Source organism: Acartia tonsa, chromosome 3 (assembly GCF_053477335.1).
Source record: "Acartia tonsa isolate MP-2025a chromosome 3, ASM5347733v1, whole genome shotgun sequence".
Classification (NCBI taxonomy): Eukaryota; Metazoa; Arthropoda; class Copepoda; order Calanoida; family Acartiidae; genus Acartia; species Acartia tonsa.
Window position 1 is genome coordinate 14,986,045 of NC_137262.1, and position 24,993 is coordinate 15,011,037.

Below are 24,993 nucleotides of genomic sequence, written 5' to 3' on the forward strand. Positions count from 1 at the left end.
TCTATCTATCTATCTATCTATCTATCTATCTATCTATCTATCTATCTATCTATCTATCTATCTATCTATCTATCTATCTATCTATCTATCTATATATCTATCTATCTATCTATCTATCTATCTATCTATCTATCTATCTTTCTTTGTGTTTTTACAAAACTTTGTTTACTTCTTGTTTCCTTCCCAATTATGGGAGACGTCCTGTATCACAACCCCCCCTCATTTTGCTTGTTGTTGTTTTAACAATAAACATTTTCTCCCTTGCCCTATTTTAAATCCCTCATTATTAAGCAACTTTCCCCTTGTCGGGTGAAAATTTGGCGGAACTATGCCGGGGCCCCTAATGAAAACATCCCCCCAAGTTTGGTATAAGTTTGTGTAATGATTTGATTACTCCCATGTCTGTTTAATTCATTGCAACTATTCCCCTTTTAATTGCTATCCTTTCGGCCCTTTCCCTTGGACCTATTGAAATTTGTGAAGATATGACCTAACTTCCTTTCCCCTCCCGTATTATTACGTTTCCGTGTGCATAATAACTCTTCCCCCCTGTTTATTTATGTTAACCCACCCCTCATAATTTCCCCCGTCTATTAAAGTTTTGTTTACTAACCCCATGCCCTTTATATGCCTTCCACCCCTTCCTCTTCTATTATCAAATCCCTTCCCCCCGGCCCCTATAAAATATAAACAAAGAGGACCGGGCGAATGTAAACAAATTGATTACGAACAAAACGATAGAAAAATCCTCCGTGAGCCGACGAAGTTGTTTGTCCGTGGTAGTTTCGTTTCCCTCGTGGTAATAGTAACAACACGGAGACACTATAGCAGAGAAAGTACTCCGTCACCCTACTCTTAATATCATTACCAAACATTATTACATTTACACATATCTTTTCGGAGGTTTTGCTTTAATGGTTTCTTCTAATGAGCAAAATGTTTATTATACTCAGTCAACGAATATATTTTTTAGTTGATTTAAAATACTAGACCAGTGAACAACAAACAAAAAAAAACACTCCTTAAAAAAATACTAAAAGAAACACTAATATTAAAACTTAGTGAAGTCAAGAATTGGTGACATTTGTTAAAATTCACAACAGTTTTTGTGATCAACAAAAACCCAAAACTTTTTCACACAAAAAGAAATAATCAGCAGAACATTAACTGTTGTATTATACAACAACAAAACATTGCATTATAAATAAAAAGTGAAAAGAAACTTTTATTTTTATTCGCTGGACAAAAAATAATGAACTGAAAATGTTGGCAAGACATAACTATTCAAACATTTTTAAGGTGGAGCATAGAAATGTAAGTAAAACTTATTTTTTTAAATTTAATATTCTTTAATATACAAGTATAGTATAGCTAAAACCATATAAATAAAATCTCATAAATGTTAGGAAGACCCATCTTAATACATAACTATAAACTATTTTTTTTTAACTGTTTTAAACATATTTTGAACCGAACCTTTCACCCTTCTTATTTTTATTTTTGAAAGAAAAAAAATATTTTTCTAGCCCCTCAAGGGGAGTTTTAACACCACTAAAGGGTACTAAACCTTCTATTTTTACCTAACCTTACATATGTCTTTTTTCATTAAAAACTCATTTTTGGTCCATATGAGAAATGTGGGAAACTGTTCATAGATTTTTTTTATAAATAAATAAAAAATCTAATAAAGTCTGTCTTTAAGTGGTATTTATTTGTATGATATTCATGTAAATAATTAATCTAATAAAATTAATGTTGTCTCAAGTAGATGTATTGTCTCAAGATGTAAATACTGAACGCCTAGCTAGTATTCAGAGAGTACAAATGAAATGCTTAATTTCTCTAACATTGTTCTTAGTGCTGCGCTACTCTGGGTTTATTTCAGCAAAAATCTCAAAGCAAAATTAATATTTTAGGCAGTGATGTTTTGCAGTATTCCTTTTATCGCTCAATTACAAAATTTAGTAGTACACTTTATTATATTGTTAAAATTATATTTAATTTTTGGACACTGTTAGTTTACACGTACCAATCATGCTTCAAGCTTACCTATACAGTTTTTAAGCTATTTAATGACAGAACGAGTATTACTTTTCTTTCTAGTGAGAAGCACTTATATTTTAGACACATTTTTACTTGTGTCTGAATAATGAAAAAGCCTGCAATATTTTTCTAACACCCGTATAGACCAAACAAGGCAAAACAAACAAACAAATAGTTTGACTGATAAACAGAAACTATATAAACACAACAGTCAGATGTTGTATGCTTTATACAAGTATTGAATCACAATATATTGTTTTATCTGACTCATTCAAATAATTGTGTCAATAAATAAATGATAAAAAAGGATTTTGCCGTGTTCTAATACTGAAAAATAGGAATTTTAAGATAAAAATTATTGTTTGAAAAATCACAATGAAATAAATTAACAGACTTAAAACATTATGAAATTATGTATTAATTTTATTTATCTAATATTATTATTTATCTGTTTGTATATTATTTCGTATTTGGAATAAATATTTAAATGTAAAATGTACCTGTGTAGTCCCTGTTTAAATAGAAGAATTGAGCTGACACTAAAGTTTAGTAGATTATTTCAACTATCTAAAAGTTGACATGTCTTGGCTTACCCTCTTTTACTTGTCTAACATTTACGTCGACATAGTAAGTTAGTTCAAATCTAGTTTGAACCAATCAATCATATTTGATTAAGAATATATACATATACCAGCGAATAAGAGAACTTGTTTTAAAAACTTTGAATACCAGTATTATTTACAGTCCAATATTCCTTCCTCCCTACTAGTAGTCTGGCACTCTAAGATATACCTTTAAATATCTTTATATACACAGTCCACGTTGACATACTATCGACACCATAGTTTAACAGGATATAATAAATTATATTTGCAATGATATTGCTTAATCCTTATAACATTTTAAACTGTGAATTACGTAAAGAATAACGCAATAATTTACCTTTGCAATTACCCCTTCCCCCTTCCACTGTAGCTATATCCATGAGTAATTTCAAAACTATTTCAGGGGACAATAATATTTATAGTTATGCATCCAATGTTGCATTAAACAAAAATTTGCAATTTGGTTCTTATTTTCCACCCCTTGCAAGCCTTTTATTATGCATTTGTTACATCAACGCGGCTTGGCTGCAGTCTTCCACCTGTAATTACTCATGGGATATTAATATATATTACAAAAATATTATCAACTATTACCCCTTTCGTAGTTTGCAATCCTATTAATGACAAAGTTAAAAAATATACATCAAATCTGCCCCTATACATACAGACACACTTATATATAACCCTATCATATAAAGTAGTAAGCTTTTTTGTCAGTAGCAAAGGATCTCGCTGACCGCTGAATCGAAGAGGGTCTCCAAGAGGGTCCAAGGAAGGTTTTTAACTATTTTGGGGAAGGGTATGTCCACCACCCCAAGAGAAATCGCCCCTAGAAAAATTAACCTCCCTCCAAAAATTGTTTACCTTATCTAAATAAAATCAAAAATGAAGGGTAGACCTCCCAATTCTCCCAAGTGTCCCTAGAGGCCTCTAGGGACGTGCTAGTAATATACATAACAACATATACATATTTCTTCCTTTGCATACCTACTAGGTATTTATAATTTATAAATATCTTACAGTTTTATTGATAAGAAGGAAAATCTTTCACATGTACATGACATTTCTGACATTTTAAACAGTTGAGGAATCCTATTAAATAAAGTAGCAAGCTTTTTTTTGTCCGTAGCGAAGGATCTCGCTAACCACTGACCGATATGGTTCTCCTTTTTAGTGAAGCTTCTTATAGGTAATTATATGGTTTTAGGCTACTTTTTTTGCAAATAAGTCGATGTAAGGTTTTAGGCTATTTTTCTGCCCTTCCATATCCTGTCGAATATATAGCTCTTCCATATCCCTTCGAATAAAGAGCCCCTAAATTCTAGGGGGGAAGCCACTAGTTAACGATAATCAACAGCTGTAATAATGTATGAAAGTGTATCTTTATCTCAAGTAGTTATGCCTATCTATCGCATAGATTAACCTTACGTGATTCAACTTAATATTATTTCAAAAAGTTGATATAATGATATAACAATTTACTATTGCTGTATGATTTATAATATTTAAATTTAAACTTCTATCGCAAGTTTTAATACTTGTTGAACAGTTTTTATTGGATTACATTTTAACCACATTTTGCAATTGTAAATAGTAAACATGATATTGTTTGTTATTTTTTTGATAACACAAATTTCCATTTTTTAGAATTATGAAATTAATTCAATTTAGAAAATTTATGAAAATTAAATATGAATAATCTTCAATATCCTATAACAGACAATTGTTATTTTTAATTGAGTTAAATATGTTTTGAGATAGTATCTATTTATGTTATAAACACTAAGAGATATAAGTTTTCCGGAATTTTAATGTAGGGAGTAGATTTGAAATCTGCATCAAATTTTAAGGATTTTTTATAAAATTCGTTTTTTGTAAAATTCTTTATCTAAAAGCGAAAATACATTTTAAGTTAATTAATTTTGACCAATAGGATAAGTGGATTTTAAACTACCTGCGCTCTAATTGGTTGAATGATGTACGACATCCAATCAGAGCGCAGATTTTTTAAATCCACCAATCACAGATGCCAAAATTAATTAACTTAATTTGTATTTCCGCTTTTAGATAAAGAATTATACAAAAAACGAATTTTATAAAAAAAATCCTTAAAATTTGATGCAGATTTCAAATCTACTCCCTACATTACAATTCTGGAAAACTTATATCTCTTAATAAACACATTTGTTGTGTATTTAACTTTTAAATAATCCCTTTAAATCGTCTATAATGGATAGAATTAATATCAAGCATAGCCTTAAATTTAAAAAAATAAACTACATACAAAAAGACTACTGCATAAAGACTTGATTGTTTTAAAAGTCATTGCTAAAGTTTTAAGTCCTTTTTCAGTTATTTTTAGGGAAAAGACAATGGACGATAAATTGATGCACATCCCAAATGATAAATTACAAAAATTTTCCTTCTGTAGATTGGTTAAAAGTGTAAACCATGAATCTAGATTTAATAAAAGTATTTAAAGTTCTAAAACATTGAGTACAAGTATAATTTACTGTCGAGTGGCCCCTCCCTCAATGTAATTTATATATAAATCTACATATGAATAAATCTGTTAAGCTTTAAATTACGTAAAAATGATATTAACATATAAACAGCCACAATTAAATAATTGATGACTTTAATTACCATCCTGTTTATAAGTTTTTTTTTCCAGTGCATGTGTATCGATTTCCATCCAACTGTTATACAATTGTTTTAAATGTTAGATATAATTGTTTTTACTAGAATTAATTTCTCTTTTTTTGACATTGTTGGTTCATTACAGTATTTGTGCTTTTTTGTTTACAAAGACCTTAAAAGAACGAAAGAACAAATAACAAACTTCAATTTGCTTTAGAAGATTTAAATTTATAGATTATTAAAATTATATATTCTACCTATTGCCTTTTTTTTGGTAATTACCGTTTACCCATATAGCTTGAGTTTCAAACAATTCAAAAGTTAGATAATATTGATTAAAATTATTACAATTTACCTTAATTTAAAATGAAATAACAATAATCAGTGTATATATCAATAACATTCATTTCACTTAAACATTAATTACCTTCTTAATGTTACATTTTGTTTGAGGCTTAACATTCATAGAGCTGCTTTGAAATAATTGTTTAACCAGAAACAAAGTAATAGTCTTTTCATGACTTTTAATGTTATTATGAGGAAATTATAGAATTGTCCCCACTCCCTCTCTACATTCCCCATGACTTTGTGCTTAGTTCCCTTCGTGTTTTTCTGCCTATTTTTATGACTTGACTTGGCTAGTTCGAGTTTTATTTGTAAACAAACAACCTAGCAGGGTATGGCACACAAAACTGTTCACACTTTTGGGTTAAAAAAAATTCTGTCCAAATAATTGTCAATTTAAAAATAATTCAAAAACTCTTTATATTAGCAGGGTAGGAAGCCGCAGTTTCTTAAAATTCAATTATCTATAATGCAAAGTATAAAGAAGTCTGTACGTTTGTCAGTCTAAAGCTTAAGCTGTTGGAAACCGCTGAAAAAAAACGCCTCTAGGGTTGAAGCCACTAGTCATCTATAATCTAACAGCCGACTATTTTTACCAGATTATTTTAGTATTTGTTAAATTTTCAAAACTATTCTATTTTCAAAAGAATTTGTTATTTCTGCTAAAAGAAGTTGGAATTATTTGAGTACAAACAATCTTGATAGATAACCCTTCTACTATTACCGTAAATTATTTAAGGTTCATACTTTTGATAAACAACTGTGTTTAATTATTTAAGGTCCAATCTTACTGATAAATAAACAACAACTTTTCTTCAAAACAGTTTTTCCTTGCAAATTTAGAACATTTATTTTTATTTCTTTTTCTTTACTTTTTCTACCATCCTTCCTCTAACTTTTTTCAGCATGCTTTACTGATTATTTATTTAATTGTTATATTACATTGGAATCAAATTAACATAAGCTATTAGAAATACTTTGATGTTATCATTTAATATTAAATAGAACAACACTATTATAAAACAATTGCTTGATACTACTCTTAATTACAATAATTAACAAGAACATATTTCAGATGAGCAGCGAAGCTGAAGAGGAAAAAGATTTTATATCAAACAATCCATTTGCATTTCTTCAACAGGTAAATAACTTTCAAGTTTATTTCAGATCTTTAATTTCTATTAGATCTTATTTTTATAATGATTTGATTATTTGTTTATTATATTATAAAATTAATTAAGGATTTATTTATGATTAATAAGGAAGTTAGTTCTAAATAATTTACTTGTATACTATTGTAAAAATATGACGCAAGTTAACACTATAATACTTATATTATTAATATTTGATAATTACATCTTAGAAAGATGATTAAATCATTCATTACACAATTTAAAGTGGTCATCATTATATATAGATTAAGTAATATTTATTCTTATTTAATTTCACTGCATTTCCCTTATTATTTATTTTTAGCAGATATAAACAGTTTGACGTTAGTAAAACAGTTGATACAAATTTGATTACATTTATGGATAAACCCAGAGAGAGGGGACAATGGACTGTTCATTTCAATAGTTCTCAAAGTCTTATATTGACGTTTTCTTATTCGTTGGCTCAACAACTTTGGGGGACTTTTATTAAATTTTGATTAGTTAGTTTATTAAATTGAGTTTTCAAATATCATTTTATTGTCTTATCCCTTTAGGTCCATGGGATAAACCTCTAAAGACCGAATATAAATATCTAAGTTGCCATTTTCATAACTAGAAATTCCTATTCAAATCCTTTTGTTAAGGACCTCCAATTACAGCAACATCACCAGTTGCAAGCTGTGCAGCTTCAGCAACAGCAACAACAGCTGTTGGCACACCTGCAGCTGTTGCAGCAGAACAGACAACAGCTGCCGCCGTCACCACCAGAAAGTATATCACCCACCAACAGCACACTGTTCGTCAATGGTGTTTGCAAATGGACAGGTAAAATAATCAAACAAGGACGTCCAAGCTTTTTTAGTTTGGTAAATTGAGGGGTTTCTAAGGTTTAAGGAGGGTAATCTATTGTATTTTTAACATTACATTTTTAGGGGGGGTAAACACACCTTTACCCCTAACTTGGACGTCTTTTTACTAAAAATAGTTTTTTTGAACATTTATGTACTGTACATTTTTAATATACTATCCAAATTTTAAATTCTTTAAAACTGGAATGAACAATATTATAAGAAGTGTTGATCTTGTACATTAAGTACTCTATGTGCTATTTCACAAAAGTTTAATATTTTTGTGGTTATCTTTATTTCATATACAAGAATAATAAAAATGAAGTACTACCTGTACTTTGATAAAATAATAAATAAAAGAATAATGCTTAAAACGATTTAACAGGGCTCGGCAGCTGTAAATTTCAACTTATTTTTTTGTTTTAAAAACGTATTTAATACATTTATTGAAATACAAATTTGAACCATGATTTCCCTACAGCTTAAACACGGCTGCCGAGCCCATGCTTAAAACAATATACTCGACTGGCTGGATAATATAATGTCTATTTAAATTAGTCATGAAATGTGAAGCACACACAATAAGCATAAATGAAAACAATTTCAGATATTTGTGTAGGAGTTTATTTACGTGGTTTATTGATTTGATGTATAATGTATAGTATCTATTGCGTTATAATATTTTCTTAAACAGTTATTTTAAAAATAAATTTTCTATAAATTAATTAAAATAAAGTTTACATGTCGCAGTTTTGATAAAACAAAACATAAAATGTTTGAAATTGAAAAAATTTTGAAATTTTATTTATTTCAGGATGTGATATCCCTTGTGAGACTGAACAGGCATTTAATGTTCACTTAAAAAGGTAATCCATCATTTTTTTATAGCGAAGCTTTTCTATAATAAGGTCCCGTCCGTACGTCCGTAACGGTTATCTCTTTTCGGTCATTTAATCATGTTAGAACTTTCCCATAGATTTCATACTTTGCATGCTGATTCCTATAACAGTTAGGTACAACTTAGAAAGCGTAGCAACTCTACAATCGTTTCCAGAAAGTCCATACGTCCATTTAAAACAAGCAGATTTTTTTACTTTTTTGTCAACAAATTTTTGTATGTTAAAATTATCCTTTTAAATACTGATTCCTATTACAATAAGGAACAATGTTATAAGCGAAGTATCTCTATACTCAAGTCCTAGAAACGTCAGTATGTCCTTAAATAGTATTGTTTTGTTTTGTTGTATTCACCTTTATTGTTCAGACTTGTTGCTATTTACCCTTCAACAGACAACAACCCCTTTTTATCCCTTTGTCCTTAAGTTCTAATTCTGCATGTGCATGAGTTGCACCTGTTTTTGAGCAAAGAAATTCCCACTATTGCTTAAAGTGTATTTATATCGATTAAAGGAAAGTTTATTTTCTAAAACTTTATTTATTCTATTTTAAGATATTTGATTCTCCCATATTATGAGTACGCCTTCGTTAAAAATTGTTGTGTTTTAAACCTCTTTTAACACTTATAATCAGTTGTATCTGGTTTTAAAGTATATAAGTTTTTAAAAGCGAAGCTTTTCTAATTTTAATGTGATATGGTTACCCTATTCGTCTGATTTTTGGAATGCTAATTCCTAGGACAACAAAGTACAATGTTATAAGCGAAGCTTCTCTATAATCAAAACCTAAAAATGTAAATATGTCCTTAAACAGTATCCTGTATTTAAGCAGTTTTGCAACAAATAAACAAAAAATTTAGTTTAAACTTATATATTTATATTCTCTTCACTCAGTTCTGACACTCAACAAGTTTTAATGTTCGTTTGCCCTTCTTTTGATGGATGTTGTCATCTTTGTTGAATTATTTTTTTAGAAAATAACACAATTTATATTTCAGCTGTCATGGAATATCAGAGAAGAGCACTGCGCAGACAAAGGTGCAGATGCAGATAGTTGAACAGCTGGAGAATCAGCTGAGCAAGGAACAGAACAGACTGGAGGCAATGCTGGCACACTTGCAGCACACAGCTGCCAATAGTTCTGCAACTGCGGATAATAATGTTAGCGACAAAGGTATGAACAGCCCGAAATTACCAGGATTTTGACAAATCAAAAAAACAATTTCTTTTAAATTTTGCATACTCCTCACAAAACATTTTATAGTCTAAATAGTTTTACATATTTTTACTGGCATAAATTCGAGCTTGGCTTTACAATTAAAAAGAGAAAGTATGTGGAAGTGTTTAAATTTATTTTAAGAGTGGTTTTCTTATTTAGTAAAAGTTCAGAAACGGACTTAGAAGGGTTTACTTGAAATCCCACCCACACAATCTGTATTCAGTATTTTGCAGGAAGGTCTAAACCTTGACGTATTGTGGCTTACCCTACCTAAGTTTAACAATAAACCCTAATTAACCCAGCTTTTTATAAAAACATTAAATGGATATTATATGATATTCCATATTTACCCTTATTAAATTATTAGGAAATTTATCATGTATTGTTTATCATTTAGATGAGAGGAGTTGTACCCCTACGACGCCCCTACCAGTAACACGACGAGGAGATAGTGTGGACAATGACTCCAACATTGATCAGAACAGAGACTTCTATAAAAACCAGGATGTCCGACCTCCCTACACTTATGCGGCTCTTATCAGACAGGTAAAATAATTTCTAAAACATTCATGATGTTATCTTTCGTTTTTTTTGTTCTTAGAAAATAATTTTGTTAGAGATGAATTTTAGTTATTAAACCCATACTTAAGGCCATTCTGGAATCTACGACGCGCAAGTTGACCCTGAATGAGATATACGCCTGGTTTTGCCAGAATTTTGCCTTCTACAGGGGCAATGCGTCCAGTTGGAAGGTTTTTAGGATCATTTTACTTGGCATGGGTATAATGGTTTCACGGATTTTTGTTAAGGAAATTGGTCTTGTAGCTTCTTTAAAATAAAGTCTATGCATGTATTAGTTTAATCAAATTATTTTCAGGATTAGAAATTAAGTAGTTATTTAGATATGTTAAATCTGTGGTGATGGCTAGAAATTTACTCCTCTATAGATTTAGTTTAATATTATCTGAATATAACAGTTCTCTTTTAAAGTTTGTATAGTATGTCATTTGATCTATAATTTTAATTTCAATGAAAAGGTGATCATATTCAATTTAGAAGAATCATATATAAACAGATAATTCTTTTTTTTACCTTTAATGAATATGATACATTTTATATAAGTGGCTGAACAAGTGGTCATGTACAAATGTATAATACTCCAAATAAATTCATCAAAAATGTGTTTATCTTTTTGTTTCAAATCTGTTATTCATGAAAATTATTATGAGAGATTTTATGATACAAATATTTGGAATTCAATTTTTAAATGTCAACAAAATTTAAATTTAACAAGAATGAGTACATTTGCTATAAAAAAAAAACATTTTTATTTTTTTTGTATTATAGACAACACAAAGTTGCTATGGGGAAAAAATATGTTTTCCACGCATAATAAAATTATAATGATCCAGTGAAGACACAGAGCCTAGTTTGTACATATGCTTATAGACCACTATAAAGTAATTCTTTTTGCTTAAACACATAGAAAGAATAATATAATAAGTTTAAATATCTATCATAACAAGAACAAACCTTACCATAACAAGATCTTAATAATCCAAATTGCAGGCCATAAACGAGTCCTCAGATCGGCAGCTGACTCTGAATGAAATCTACAACTGGTTTCAAGCTAATTTTGCATTTTTCCGCCGCAACGCGGCAACGTGGAAGGTAATTAATTGGCCGTTTGTTGTGTGTAAGTTTTGAAAATGCACTTTGTTGTCCTTGTTTTGTGTTGTTTTTATTTATATCAATCTAACTGATATTTAGGTTTAGTTTAATTTTTTGAAAATCTTTTTATTCTGAAAACCCCATAAGATAATGAACTTTTAATTTTAATCATTGTCTGTTATAATAAAAGTAGTTATAAAAGCTTAGCAAAGTGTTTCATATTGATAAGAGTACATTGAAAATGTACAAAAAAAATTATTTATTTTAATTCAACATTTGAATTAAAACAAATAATATAAAGTAAACAAATATAAGTGGCACAAATTATGTCATCTTCAAGATAATTCACTCCTACAGCATGCTTAAAAAAGTATTGTAGAAAATATTTGTAAAAATTACAACTTAATAAATGAATAAACAGCTGTATGGCATGACTTGTTATATTTGTTTGCTTTACTTTTCTGATTTAACCCTAGCTAGTAGCTATAGGCAAACAGAACTTGTTTTTTACTCTTGTTTTGTTTTATTTATGCTTTAAACATTTTTAGTTGTGAAGTATTTTTAGGGTTCTGACAATTTTTACATTTATTTTTGGTGTTTTTTTTATTATTTTAGTGTTTATGTTTTATAATTCTATATTTTTATAAAAAGGAACCTAAATGATTCTTAACTTTTTTTATTACGTTCCAGAGTTGTTTTGTGAATTTTCAATATTCTTAATATAATTTGATTACATGAAAATATTGTTATTTATGTGTTATAGTCCTGTGAATTTTCCAAAGTTTATTGATTTTTTTATTTATGAATATAATTTGATATCATTATTTCGCATTAAAAAACGTTATTTTTAATTTGTTCCATATTTTTATTTGAAATATTCGTCACTTTGATATTTTTCAACGGAGAAGTAAACAGCTCAGGGGGGGTAAACAAGTCGGGGGCGGGGGGGGAAGAGGCAACCGTATAAACAAAATTATAAAAATATTTAGACAAACATAAACAAAATGTTGGAAGTTTTGAAACTGTTTCAATGAAAAACAAGAAAGGGGGAATGTTTGTTCTGTTTTGCATTTCTTAAACTTCTTAAAGGCTGAGTTTCATGGGGTTTTAATAAACAAATGCAGCAGTTTTATTTTAAGAATATTTAAACATCTTGCACAATTTTTTGTGGCAATTATTCAGAAAAATAAAAATCTTTTGGTGCAAATTTAAGATGCATGATTTTTTCATTAATTTTGCATGTGTTGGTAGTTAGATTAATACTTGTAAACGATTGCACTTCTATATATTATTTAGGTTTTTTAAATGGCTATTAAACATTCTATGAATATTCATAATTAGTTTTTTGTTGGCCACCCTGTAAAGTGTTTATTTGTCTAAAATATAATGTTTTCCTTTTTTATTTTTGCAGGTTTATCCAAACAAAATTATTTGTGAATATTTTCAATTCTATAAAATTTAAATAACAAAATATAAACAGCACACAATTCAAGATGGAAGTAATAATCTTTAACTAAAACTTTTTAGCCAATAATTTTACTCAAAAAGACCAAAAACCTGCTCTTTTAAAGTTGTTATATAGATTTTACATTATAGTTAAAAAATAGTGGTAGGGACCTTGTGCCGTCTTTTGATTGGGTCTTTGAATATCAACCAATTGCGTCTGAAATTTAAACACAGCCAAGTCTCTACAAAAGAGCAGAAAACAATTTGCTAGCAAATGAAAAAAGGTCCCCACCACTTGGGCCAGGTACTTGTCTGGGTTATACATCTATACTTTTATTGTTAATCCTTGTAATTTTTTTAGCAATTAAATGATTTTATGATTTATTTTTTTTATCAGAATGCTGTTCGCCACAATCTTTCGCTGCACAAATGTTTCACCCGAGTAGAGAATGTGAAGGGAGCTGTCTGGACTGTGGATGAACAAGAGTTTCACAGGCGCAGGCCTCAGAGAACAACCTCAAGGTAAACATTGCTGCGCGCATTTTTTATTTGTATACTGTATATATCAATTAGATATTTTTTCCTTAAAAAATTAAAGGGTTTTTAAATTAATATCAGTTTGTCATTATGAAACAGTACATAATATTTTTTCTCGTATTCATTCGAATCCGGTGGATAGGAACCGGTTCTCATCCATACGAAAAAACTATGTCTAGCATCGTATTATATCCAGCTTTCCACGAATATAAAACCATTTTTTTAGTTAATCTTATAATTGTACAATGTACATTCTATATCCGCGGAAAGCTGTTTATAATACGAATGAGAAATAACTATTCTAATTATACTTTTAGTTTATTTTCAATTATAAACAAAAAAGTATTCATAACTAGGTGCTGAATAGCCCTTGAAAAAAAAAACATTTTCATTTTGATTATATTTTTTACAGCATTCTATGAATAATATTTTTATGTACATGTTTATAATAAAATATTATTGTTTTCCTAGCAAACTTGTTTATACCACTTATCATAATTCAGGGCGCAAAACAAATATTATTAACACAATTTTTTATCGTATTTCGAATATGAAAAAGTTTGTTTTCCACTTATTTGTATATTTGTTCCAGTTTAAGTATTGTAGGGGTGGATACAATTTTTACCATTTTTACCAGGGGAAATTATAAACAATTTAGCTCAAGGACATTTTTATTGTTTACTAGCTAAAATTTTATATTTAAAATGCGATTATTTTTGCATCATTCCATTAATTTAGCTATAAGAAATTTTGGATCTACTGCAGTTCACGGTAAAATATTGCTGTAAGCAATATTTCCAAAAATCTATTAATTTTAAAGGCTGCTAGCTGCCAAACGGCTGAACGTACAGATCATACCCGCACACCATTTCAAGCGGCATAATTAGGCCTACAAATAATCTGGAATAGCTAAGATCCAATTATGCACAGGGAAAGCTTCACTGAAGAAAAAACGCGTAAAATAGGTCTTTTTCGCGCATTTCTGTGCACTGCGAAATAATTATGCATTATTGATTTATGGCTATTCCAGATTATTTGTATATAGGCCTTCTTATGCCGCTTAAAACAGTGTGCGGGCATGATCTGTACGTTCAGCCGTTTGGCAGCTAGCAGCCTTTAAAATTCATACATTTTTGGAAATATTACCAGCAATATTTTACCGTGAACTGCAAAGATCCGAAATTATACATTTTAAAAAGTCAATTTGAAACATTATTCAACAAATGCTACTATAAACCCTTTTATATAGAATAGTAAGATCTAAAGCTTATGATTTTAATACCTACTGAACTCATTGAGTTCTCGATTTTAGGGAAGCTTCACATAGGTCACTGTGATGTTTTTAGGCTATTTCGTGTGCAGATTTAAGCTCTTTATGAATAAATTAGGGGCGCAACCGTTTTTTGATTTAAAAGAGATAAAAACAAAACAGAACCATCTACAATCTACATCATTTTTTTTATTTTTAATAATCATCATTTTAATTTTAGCTTAACCAAATCTCCGGTGTCATACAGTGGTAGCGTAAGATCTCCGTACGGCCCCCGGTCACCCTGCTCGACCTCCGGCCACGGGCCCAGCAGCAACCCCTACACACACCCACATCAGTATGGCTTGAACAACAACAATCATGGCAGCACAACTGCAACCACATTTACTCATGGCTTCAGGTTAATATTTTTTTCTTCTTTTTACTCAATTAAAATTATCAGTCTTTTTCACTAGTTTCCTCTCTTTAAAAGTCTCTAAGGACAGATAAAACAAGGTTTTACTGATAACGTAAAATAAATTAAACTGAAACTATAATGCTCCCTAAAGTTTATAAACTCGTTTTGCCATTCTTTAACTTAAAACCTTAAGGGGCTGTTTTGAATCTTGATTAGATTGTAAAAAGTGACTATTCTAAATTTTCCCACTTATAATTTAAATGTGAACAAGGGGTACATTATCTTATCTCCAATTTAACAATTCTTAAGATTTTTGATATTAATGGTCAGTGTATTTTACTGCTAGAGTTTCAATATCATTTTTATCAATATTATTTTCTATTATAGTGACCTGATGATGAGCGCGGCTGTAGCTCAGCAACAACAAGGCAGTTCCCCAGGTCTTCATGAGGAAACATTCAAGCGCAGCCTCCAGTCCGCACTCAACAAGTTGGGCGGCGTTCACTACAATAGCAATAGGTAAGAACAAAATATTTTGTGTGTGTGGAAAAACTCTTCTTATTTTGTTAAAAAAAAATAAAACATACTTTTTAAAATCAGATCTTGTTTTACCCTTTTACTAACATGTTTTTTTTGTTTAGACGCGATGAGGATCAATTGAGTGAGAGCGGAGAAAATGCGGGAGATGAAAAGGGTGCATTCAAGTTTTGTGTATCTCGAGCTGGATCCGTTGATGACAGGGAAGATACAGCTTCTCCTCCCAGGATGTCGGATAAAGAAAAAGCAATGTAAGTTATTTTTTAAATTAAAATTCATGATTACAATTTAATTATCATTAAGATATTTTATTTTTAATTGTTAAGCTTATTATTCATTAAAATTTTTTGATTATAGGTTAAGCACCGCAGGTCAACTTGGTCTGTCGCTATTCAGCGGTCCAGCCGCCGCAGCCAGCCTGCTAACTACCTCACCTCTCCTGCGGGCGCAGTACACCCACCACTCACTCACCACCAGCAACAGTGGCGGGACAATGGCGGTTAACTCCCCTCTGGGCGGCAACCAAAATACCAAAAATGCCGGCATTCTGAGACATCTTTCACCCGGAAATATTGATGGTGGACATCAGCATTATGCTGAACTCCACCTGGCGTCCTCCAGAGGATCTACAGGATCTGGTTCACCTGGCCTCAGGGATGACGAAGATTCTATCAGCGCACATCATGATGAGAACAAAGAGAATAATGAAAATAGAGAAGAGGTAGGGCACACATCTTTTTAAAAAGTAAAATATAACTTATTTAGTGTATAATGCTTTGTAAAAATCGAATAATCAAGAATCTCAGTTTCCAGTTAATGAAAACTAATTTTTCCAATCTTTTAGGATATACCCGAGGACCTGTCAATGGGTGGCGCAGCTACAATCAAACCTGACCAAAAGAATAGCGACTCAACAAACCAAGACAAACATCAACAAATGGAATCTTAAAACTGAATGATAATCAGTATTTACAAACATTTTAACATATATTTTCATACGACTATAAAAATCAAAGTTGAAAGTAATGCTACGAAACCAAAAATTTAAGGTTTTTATTTATTTATTGTATATTTAAATCAGTGTGATATGATTAAAAAGCAAAGCACAAATTTCAATTTTTCAGTGTTTTTTTAACCAATGTAAACCAAGTGGCAGACTATACTTAATATAAACCTACTTAATGTTGTGAAAGAATTACCCTATTATCTGTGAACCCTTAAAATACAAATAAAATATAAATGGAACCCTTTGAGTGTAAATTCAAAATTCAAGAAAACTTATAAAAAAAACTTTTACACCTTTTATAAATTAAACTAGATTAAAATTTCAAATAAAATATTTTTTTTTTAAGAAAAAGATTGTTTAACATAAAACTAAGTGTTTAAATGTTTATTTCTTGTTAAAATAAAATTATTAATTGTTACCCATTAAAGCTCAATCGTAATTCCATTCGGCTTAATTTGTTCCATCGAAATAACTTATGCATTCAAATTAACTAGCTGTTCAAAAGGTTATAAGGTTTTATTTCTTAAATCTTAAAAAAAGTTTTTAAATTGTTTATCATTTCATTTGTGTATCACATTTTATTATAAAAGTTGAATCATACTTTTTTGAATCCCTACAACTTTTTTTATACAATTTCTGAATGTAGATTTTTTTTCTATAAAAAAGAGCTTTTAAACAAAACTTAATTACCCACAAGACCAAATATTAGAGGAAGCCATTAAGAGACTATCTTTTTTAGAAAAAGATGTTTTTAGTAAAAAACAGATTATTGGTGTATTTAAATCTTTATTTTTAAAAAAATAACCTAATTTTTAATGAATTTCAATTAAGGTTATAAAAAGTAAATCTAACACCAATACTAACAAAAAATTTGAGCTTGCAATAATTTTGAATCGGCATTATTTTCTATACTTAAGAAATGGTTTGTTTTTAATATTTTCTTAATTGTTGTGATCTGCACTGGTTTTGTGATGAAATAAAAATGTGATCAAGAATTATTAATTGTAAAACTTTATATGTAAAAACAAACTTGTGAACAAAATTTAACCCAAAATACACATTTTTGTCAATCTTTTAAATATTGGTTTTTGATGGCCTAGAACAGAAGATCGGAGATTATGGAATAAACAAGGAGTACAACATCTAGAAGTAGCGAAGCAAAAAAAATAAAAGATATCACAAAAAGGGTATATTAGAAAGGAAACTTAATCTGTTCAAAACACTAAAGATATGAATGAAAAAAAAGCTAATTGTCCTTACATCTTAATTCACAAAAGTCCTTTAGAACAACGCGAAACTTATTTTTATATTATTAACTACGAAATCGGACCACAAAACCAAATATATGTGAAAATCAGTTCTAAAAAAGCTGCTTAAAAGCAGCTTGAAAGCAAACTTCTTACCGCCGTAGATGTTTTGTAATGAGAATTAAATTTCAGCCGTCTATCTTAAAAATGAGCCAAGTAAATTACGATCCTCCTAAACGTTTTAGACGGATATTTCGAATTATAGAGTAGCCTCGCTACTAAAAAGGAAAATTTTACTTCAATAAGTAATAAGAAATATCACTTAAATGGTTTTTAGTATGACTAGGGGAATAGCTTAATTACTGTCAGATTACATCCATGGAACTTAAAAAACCAAACAGTCTGCCAATCTATACCAGTATCACAGTCATACTGAAAAAGCATGTAGAGTATCGTATTACAGATAGTTTTAATTTTGATATCCGCGGAAAGCTGTCTATAATACGATGCGATAAAAACTATTCTATGATATGGCCTCGAAACCTATCAATATTAGCTGGACTTAAGCTTTAATAAAGATCATGTATCGACTCGTATTATTGACAATTTTCTTCAAATAATAAATTAAAAACCTTAATATTTATACCAGTTGTGTTAGACCGAGCCTTCGGGGTTAACCAAACTGGAATTGATCTTAAAATTTTTGGTTTTACTATCCACGGAAAGCTGTCTTTATCAAGATGCGATAAATGACTAGTCTGAACTACATCATGAAAATGGACCTAGGAATAACCAATCGGACGCATACATGATTTTAGCATGATTAAATATGGTGAAGACCTACTTTTCTTTCATTTCTCTAAATCCCTTTTAATTGATATTTGATTTTAAAGGCAAATATTTAAAAGTACTAAAATCGTATTTTTTAAACAACTGCTGTCGAGTCTAACCCCTTGAAATCTTCCCTCGATAAGATAAATAAAGAATAAATAAACTAAATATGTGTATGTGTATTTGTTAGTGTGTATATGTGTGTGTATTTGTTAGTGTGTATATGTGTGTGTGTGTGTGTATTTGTTAGTGTGTATATGTGTGTGTGTGTGTATTTGTTAGTGTGTATATGTGTGTGTGTGTGTGTGTATTTGTTAGTGTGTATATGTGTGTGTGTGTATTTGTTAGTGTGTATATGTGTGTGTGTGTATCTGTAGTTCCTATCTGTTTATGTTTACTAAGTTTACTCTGGACCATATACAAATGTGTTCTATTTAACATATTTTTTAAACAAGATTATTTTTCATGAAAACGTATGCCTTTTTTAAAGCTTAACCTCCTTTCGTGTAAATACAGACATGCAAACCCTATGGAAAGTCTAAACTTTTTTTTAATAGCTTAGGAAAAAAATTTCATATAGACGCACACATACCTACATAAGTACTATCCAATCACTACATAGAAAGATTTTGTTGTCCACAGAACCTATTTAAGGGGAGATTCACAAAGGTTCCAGGAAGGCATTAGGCTATTTTTAAGCACCAACAATCCTCCATCAGATACAGATCCACCAGATGCTAGTGGCGCAACAGCTAATGTCTATAAAAATGATACACAGTCACACAGAATAATATTCTGAATGATAAATAGAACTTTCAATTTGAGGGGGGGGGGTACAAGGAGAATGTATTTGTTTACCATATTTAATATAAATAAATGTTGTGTGTGTGAGTGTGTGTGCGTGTGTGAGTATAAACAAGAGCATAACATATAAAGCTTGAATGATGCATTGAAATGCACAGTTTTCATATCATATGTATTTTAATATTTATAATATTCATAAACATTTCATTCTCATTTGAGATTGCTAAAAAATCGAATTGAAACTTGGTCAATTTCCAAAAAAAGGAATCAAAACAGAGGTATAATTCCTTTCGTGGCAACATAGTCTCTTAAGGGGCGTTTCGTCGTATTTTCACAGTAGCTTTTGATAGGTTATTTCAGGTTAGGTTAAGTTACGTGATTGCCCCGCAGGGTTAGGGCCCCCGCAGGAACTAGAAATAGGAAAAAAGGATATTTTATGTTACTTATAGATGCAGCGCTGCACTTATAAGTAACATGTCTAACTTTGCTAAACCTAAAAGTAACATGTTAAAGGGAGATAAAAAAAAGGAGATAGGCAGACAATATTAGTTATATTTTTATTGAAAATAAGCTTTTTAGTCATTTCTAAAGAACTTCAAAACCCAAACAACTTCCTTCATCTTGAACCAAATTAAGCCAGAACCTTCTTACAAAGTTATTTGGATGATGAATGCATGTAGAGGGATCGCTATAATGATAAGGAATTTTACAATTTGTGCAACCAAATTGCTATTCAATATCATGTGTAATTATTTAATAATATTTTTGCATATTTTCAAAACCATTACTAATAAATGTTTAGCTAACGAATTAATCTTAATTGTTTCTATTTATAATCATATTAGTATCTCTATAGGGAATGGAGGGGGGATATTGCTGCACCTACAAGTAACATGTGATAAGCGCTGCATCTACAAGTAACATGATCCGGAAAAAATCTACTATGAAAATACGATGGAACGCCCCTGAAGAGGCATTGTCACGAAAGGTACAATACCCCAAAAGAGGGATCCAAGGAAAGGACATTATGAGAAAAAAATCTCAGAGATTCAAAGGCATATAAATTGATGCACATCCCCAATGATGATACACAAAATTACTCCTTCTGTAGATTACAATGTTTGAAACTTTTAGACACTTAACTAAATAAACCAACTAATAAAAATTCAATTAAAGTCCCCAAGGTTGTAAAGCCTACGATTAAGAAAACGTTATTATAAGACTTTTGGGACTAGTATAATCAACAACCCAATGTTCCCTCCCTCCCCGAAAAAATCTACATTTGGTAGCTCGTATCAGAATGAAGAATGGACATGAAAGAAAAAGAAATCGTAAACATATTGATCTTTTTCTATGTACCATTCCTAGAAATTTTCTTTCAGCAAAAATAAATAAATTCTGATTTATTAATAAAATAAACAAAGGCGTTTAAAAATAAGTCTTAATTCTGTTTAAAAAACAAGAAAGACAGACATGAACAAAGAGAGAAGTAAACATTTCGTTTGTTATAAAGAAATCGTAAACATATTGATCTTTTTCTATGTTACCATTCTTAGCATTGTTCATTTAGCAAAAATAAATAAATTCTGTTTAATTAATAAAATAAACAAAGGCGTTTAAAAATAAGTCTTTAATTCTGTTTAAAAAAACAAGTCTTTAATTAAAAATAATTTGTTGGAACATAATAATTATTGCTAAATTATGTTTACAATAATGTTTTTTGGATGATTCTAATTTGTACATTTAATTAAAAACAAAGTAAACATAACAGCTTTAATATTAATAAAGACAAGGATGGAAACCTCCAAATTTAACCAATTTTGTCTGATATAGCCGAATTTACAATCGAAGAATAATTATATATCCTATTATATAAGGTAGTAAGGATCTTTTGAGGCTTAAGATCTCTTTAACTACCAATCCAATTGATTTCTCTAATTTTTGGAAGGTTGACATAGTTCTTAGAATGGTTTTACACATTTTTATTTTAAGAGTCAAGTCTTTGTATTTTTAGCTTACTTTTTTGCCTTTCGCTGCCTAGATGCTTATAGGGGCGTTGCACAAGAGGTAGATAAAGTTTTGGAAGGTTAGCTATAATGATAAATGCCAAGTGACTGCTAGGGATAAGACAAAATACGATAAATTCAGTACTTTCCTTAGAGATAGAAAATTAAATCTTCAGTAGATTTAAATTATTTGTTGAACAGTTTGGACAATGCTAGTTTGTAACCTATAAAAAATATTTCATAAAAGTCCTAAAATTTATTAAGGAAAAGAATAAGGGAACGTGATTACAAAACATTGAGTATCATCTTAATTTACATTCAAATGTCCCCATTGTGCCTGCACTGTAATTACCAGAGCCGGCTCCAAACGACATCCTATTCCTGACATATATACATACTAGCGGCTTCGCCTCTAGCCTCTGGGGGCTTTGCCCCAAAAGGTAATCTAAATAAAAAATGTAGTATTTCTGGTGCTGCCATTTATTTTAAAGCGTGTCGGAGCCGTTTAATTTTGATGCGGCTCCGGCTCCTACCTTAAAATTAATATAACAATTTTTGTTCATTATTGAATTTGATAAAATAAAATAAATAAGCTATATAAAAGTAGATGGATGTGTGTCTTTTTGTTAAGTAACAATAGTTTTTCAGTTTATTATATAGAAATAGACCGTTACCAAATTATAATATTACTTTAAAAAATCATTTTTAGCTATTCTGGAGCCGGAGCCGTTGTTAACAAAAAATACGGCTCCGGCTCCACCAAAAATGTTGCTGCTCCCGGCTCCGAAACGCTGTAATTTAAAATAACTGCCTAAAAAATGGTGGGGGGATTTTTTTGTTTTCGGGGGGGTTGTGGGTGTCCCATCCCACAAAAAATAGCCTAAATCCACCACAGGACCAGTAGGTATATTCCCTAAAGAGTAGAATCCAATCGGTTCAGTGGTTACCGAGATCTTGAGTGACAGACATCATTCTATATTGTATTATAGATATCAAGATAATGAGATGAATAGCATTCAAGTTCATCAATCTAATTAACTGATTGACAATAGTCGACAAATTTTCGTAGATCCCAAATTATGATAAACAAAACTGCCCATTGTGTAGAGTTAAATGATTAATCTAAAAATTTTGACAATGCTATTTTGAGAAGTTTTAAGCCAACAGTGAGAGAACGTGATTATAAAACTTTGGTTACAAGGTATAACTACCAGCAAAAAGGAAATCCAAGGCTTGCTATAAATTAACAAACTGAAGTCTTATCTTAAGAAGTCTTTTAATCAATCAATCAATTTAAATAAAAAATTATTGCCCTGATTGTAGAAAAGCTTAACTTTTGAATTGACATATAACACAGTGGGCTAAAAGTGAAGAAAAACGGATAAATTGAATATTCTTTGTAAAACATATAAAAAATACAATTTTTTTCTCATAAATTTTTAAAAAATCTTCCAATGATTAATTTTTTTGTGTAAGTAATAGTTTATGTACTTGTGTACACTACAATTGTGACAAACAACAAACATAAAGCTGAAAATAGTTTCTATTATGCCAATAACTACGTAAAAAAAACATAACAAGGCCTTCATCATATACTTGGTATAACAACACATACACAAAAATATTTGTTGTTTTTCATCCATATATACGCGTGTGTGTCACACCAAAATAGTAATAATTACAAACATATATATTATCCACAAAAATATAATATATATGGACCAGCAAAGCTATGGGTTTGTTTGTGTGAATGTATGTTTTGAAGGTTTGTTGTGGAGTTGGATATTACGGAAAATATTTTGATGTTGTTTACTAACTCAAACTATGGACAGGGCGACCCATATACAAAATGGGAGTGGGGGGGAATCCTAAACAAATATTTAGATTCATATTCTATCATAAAACTTGCCTGTAGTTATGTTTCCATTTTTAGCATTGATAAATATTGCAACAATTTTAATGTTTTTCAATGTTTGTTAATTATTTTTGTATGTCAATTTTTTGTCACCCTGTTGAGCAGAGGAACACAAGTTGGTGAAAACAAAATTATTATTGTAAAGTATTTTCTTGTACACAAAGAGTTGAGTCAAAGTAATCGGAGTTGTGTTGTAATACTAAACTGGCGCATTTTTTTGTAACTAAGAAGCTGCTCTCGGGTTTTCAGCCATTTTAATCTAAGAACAAGATTAGTTTTCATAAAAACTAATGCCTTTTTAATGCAAAAAAAAGATTAAAGTACTTTCGTCATTAGACATTCAAACCTGAAATTATTTCCAGATACAGCAAAAAAATTAAATCTGATGGAAAATTACCAAGATACTCAAGAAACGCAGAATTGCATGTAGTCGGACAAACATACATCTCACCACTTTCTCAGATAGACATCCAATAACTATATAGAACGACTGGAAATTATTTCTAATACCTTTAGCAGATAAAATTTAAACATAAACATCAGCTAAGAAGTGCTAAATTTTAAACGAAGACCATGCTTTGCCTAATACCTATTAAAAAATGTCATTGGAAGAAGACCCCAGAGGCGGGGGGCAAAACAACGAAAATTTTAAAATTAGCAACTTTTGTAGATAAACTTTTAAATGGATACAGGTTTCGTAAATAGTTAAACAACTTGACTAAAAAGCTAAATAACTATTTTTACTTTTATTTTGTTTCTTTCTCTAAAAAATAAGTGTCTACCAGTGTTTTGTTTACGACTAGGAACACTAATGCAAAAATAAGTCAAAACTTGTTACATTTTGTTTTTGCTTTCGTGAAAAATTCCTTTCTAGGTTATAATTCATTAACAATAGGGAGGGAGGGGAGAGACAATTTTAACCATCTTTATAAATGTTATTAAATTAGCATTAGAAAGGAGATATGTTTGAAAAATGTTCTATTCAATAAGAAATACACATATTTAGTAAATATTGTCGTTCTACTACTGTTTTTAAGCCTTAAAATTCACACCTTTCCGGAATTTTAGCAAAATCTACCTCCCCCTTTGTCTAGTTATTTTGTGTATCTATTAAAAGCCCAAAACATAATGTTAAAAAAATTGTTAACCGAAAAAAGCTATAATCTCTAATTCACGAAGAATTGGCAGGCTAAACTCTAAATTCTTCCATTTCAACATCATTTTGATAATTTTCAACTTTGTGACAATTTTAACTTAAATAAATTGAAAACATTTTATTAGCCAAGACAAAGAAAAACATAAGCTGAACTAAAATCTTTATTGAATACATAAAGATGAATCTATTAATAATACTATTTAGTTATATTAAAAACAAACTAGAAGAGAAATAAAAAAAAAATTTGATTTCAGAAAAGGGTCTGTAAATATGTTCCTACTAATTTCCCATCAATTTTTCAGGGATTGGACATTAGACGAATTACCCCTTTTGTGTATTAAAGTTATTTGTGGGAAAGTTAAAACACTATTGTTTTTGTAAATGTCCGATTCTGAACCATAACTCCCACCAAAAGCTAAC

The 24,993-nt window shown here is 29.9% G+C and overlaps 1 protein-coding gene across 3 annotated transcripts; it reads left to right on the plus strand.

Annotated features, from left to right (window-relative positions):
• The first annotated feature begins 754 nt into the window (after window positions 1-754).
• LOC145313419 (uncharacterized) lies at window positions 755-17,693 on the plus strand. Of its 3 annotated transcripts, none has more exons than XM_080152821.1 (13): window positions 755-1,314; window positions 6,709-6,774; window positions 7,432-7,612; window positions 8,450-8,501; window positions 9,530-9,705; window positions 10,148-10,296; window positions 10,401-10,502; window positions 13,265-13,389; window positions 14,895-15,074; window positions 15,459-15,590; window positions 15,713-15,859; window positions 15,966-16,329; window positions 16,453-17,693. In XM_080152821.1, exons 1-13 carry the CDS (start codon window positions 1,264-1,266, stop codon window positions 16,555-16,557), a joined length of 1,830 nt encoding a protein of 609 aa, XP_080008947.1. In that variant the 5' UTR covers window positions 755-1,263; the 3' UTR covers window positions 16,558-17,693. The 3 variants fall into 3 exon arrangements, with proteins under 3 accessions (XP_080008947.1, XP_080008946.1, XP_080008948.1); XM_080152820.1 differs by lacking the exon at window positions 10,401-10,502 and adding an exon at window positions 11,320-11,421; XM_080152822.1 differs by lacking the exon at window positions 10,401-10,502.
• Window positions 17,694-24,993: the final 7,300 nt, after the last annotated feature.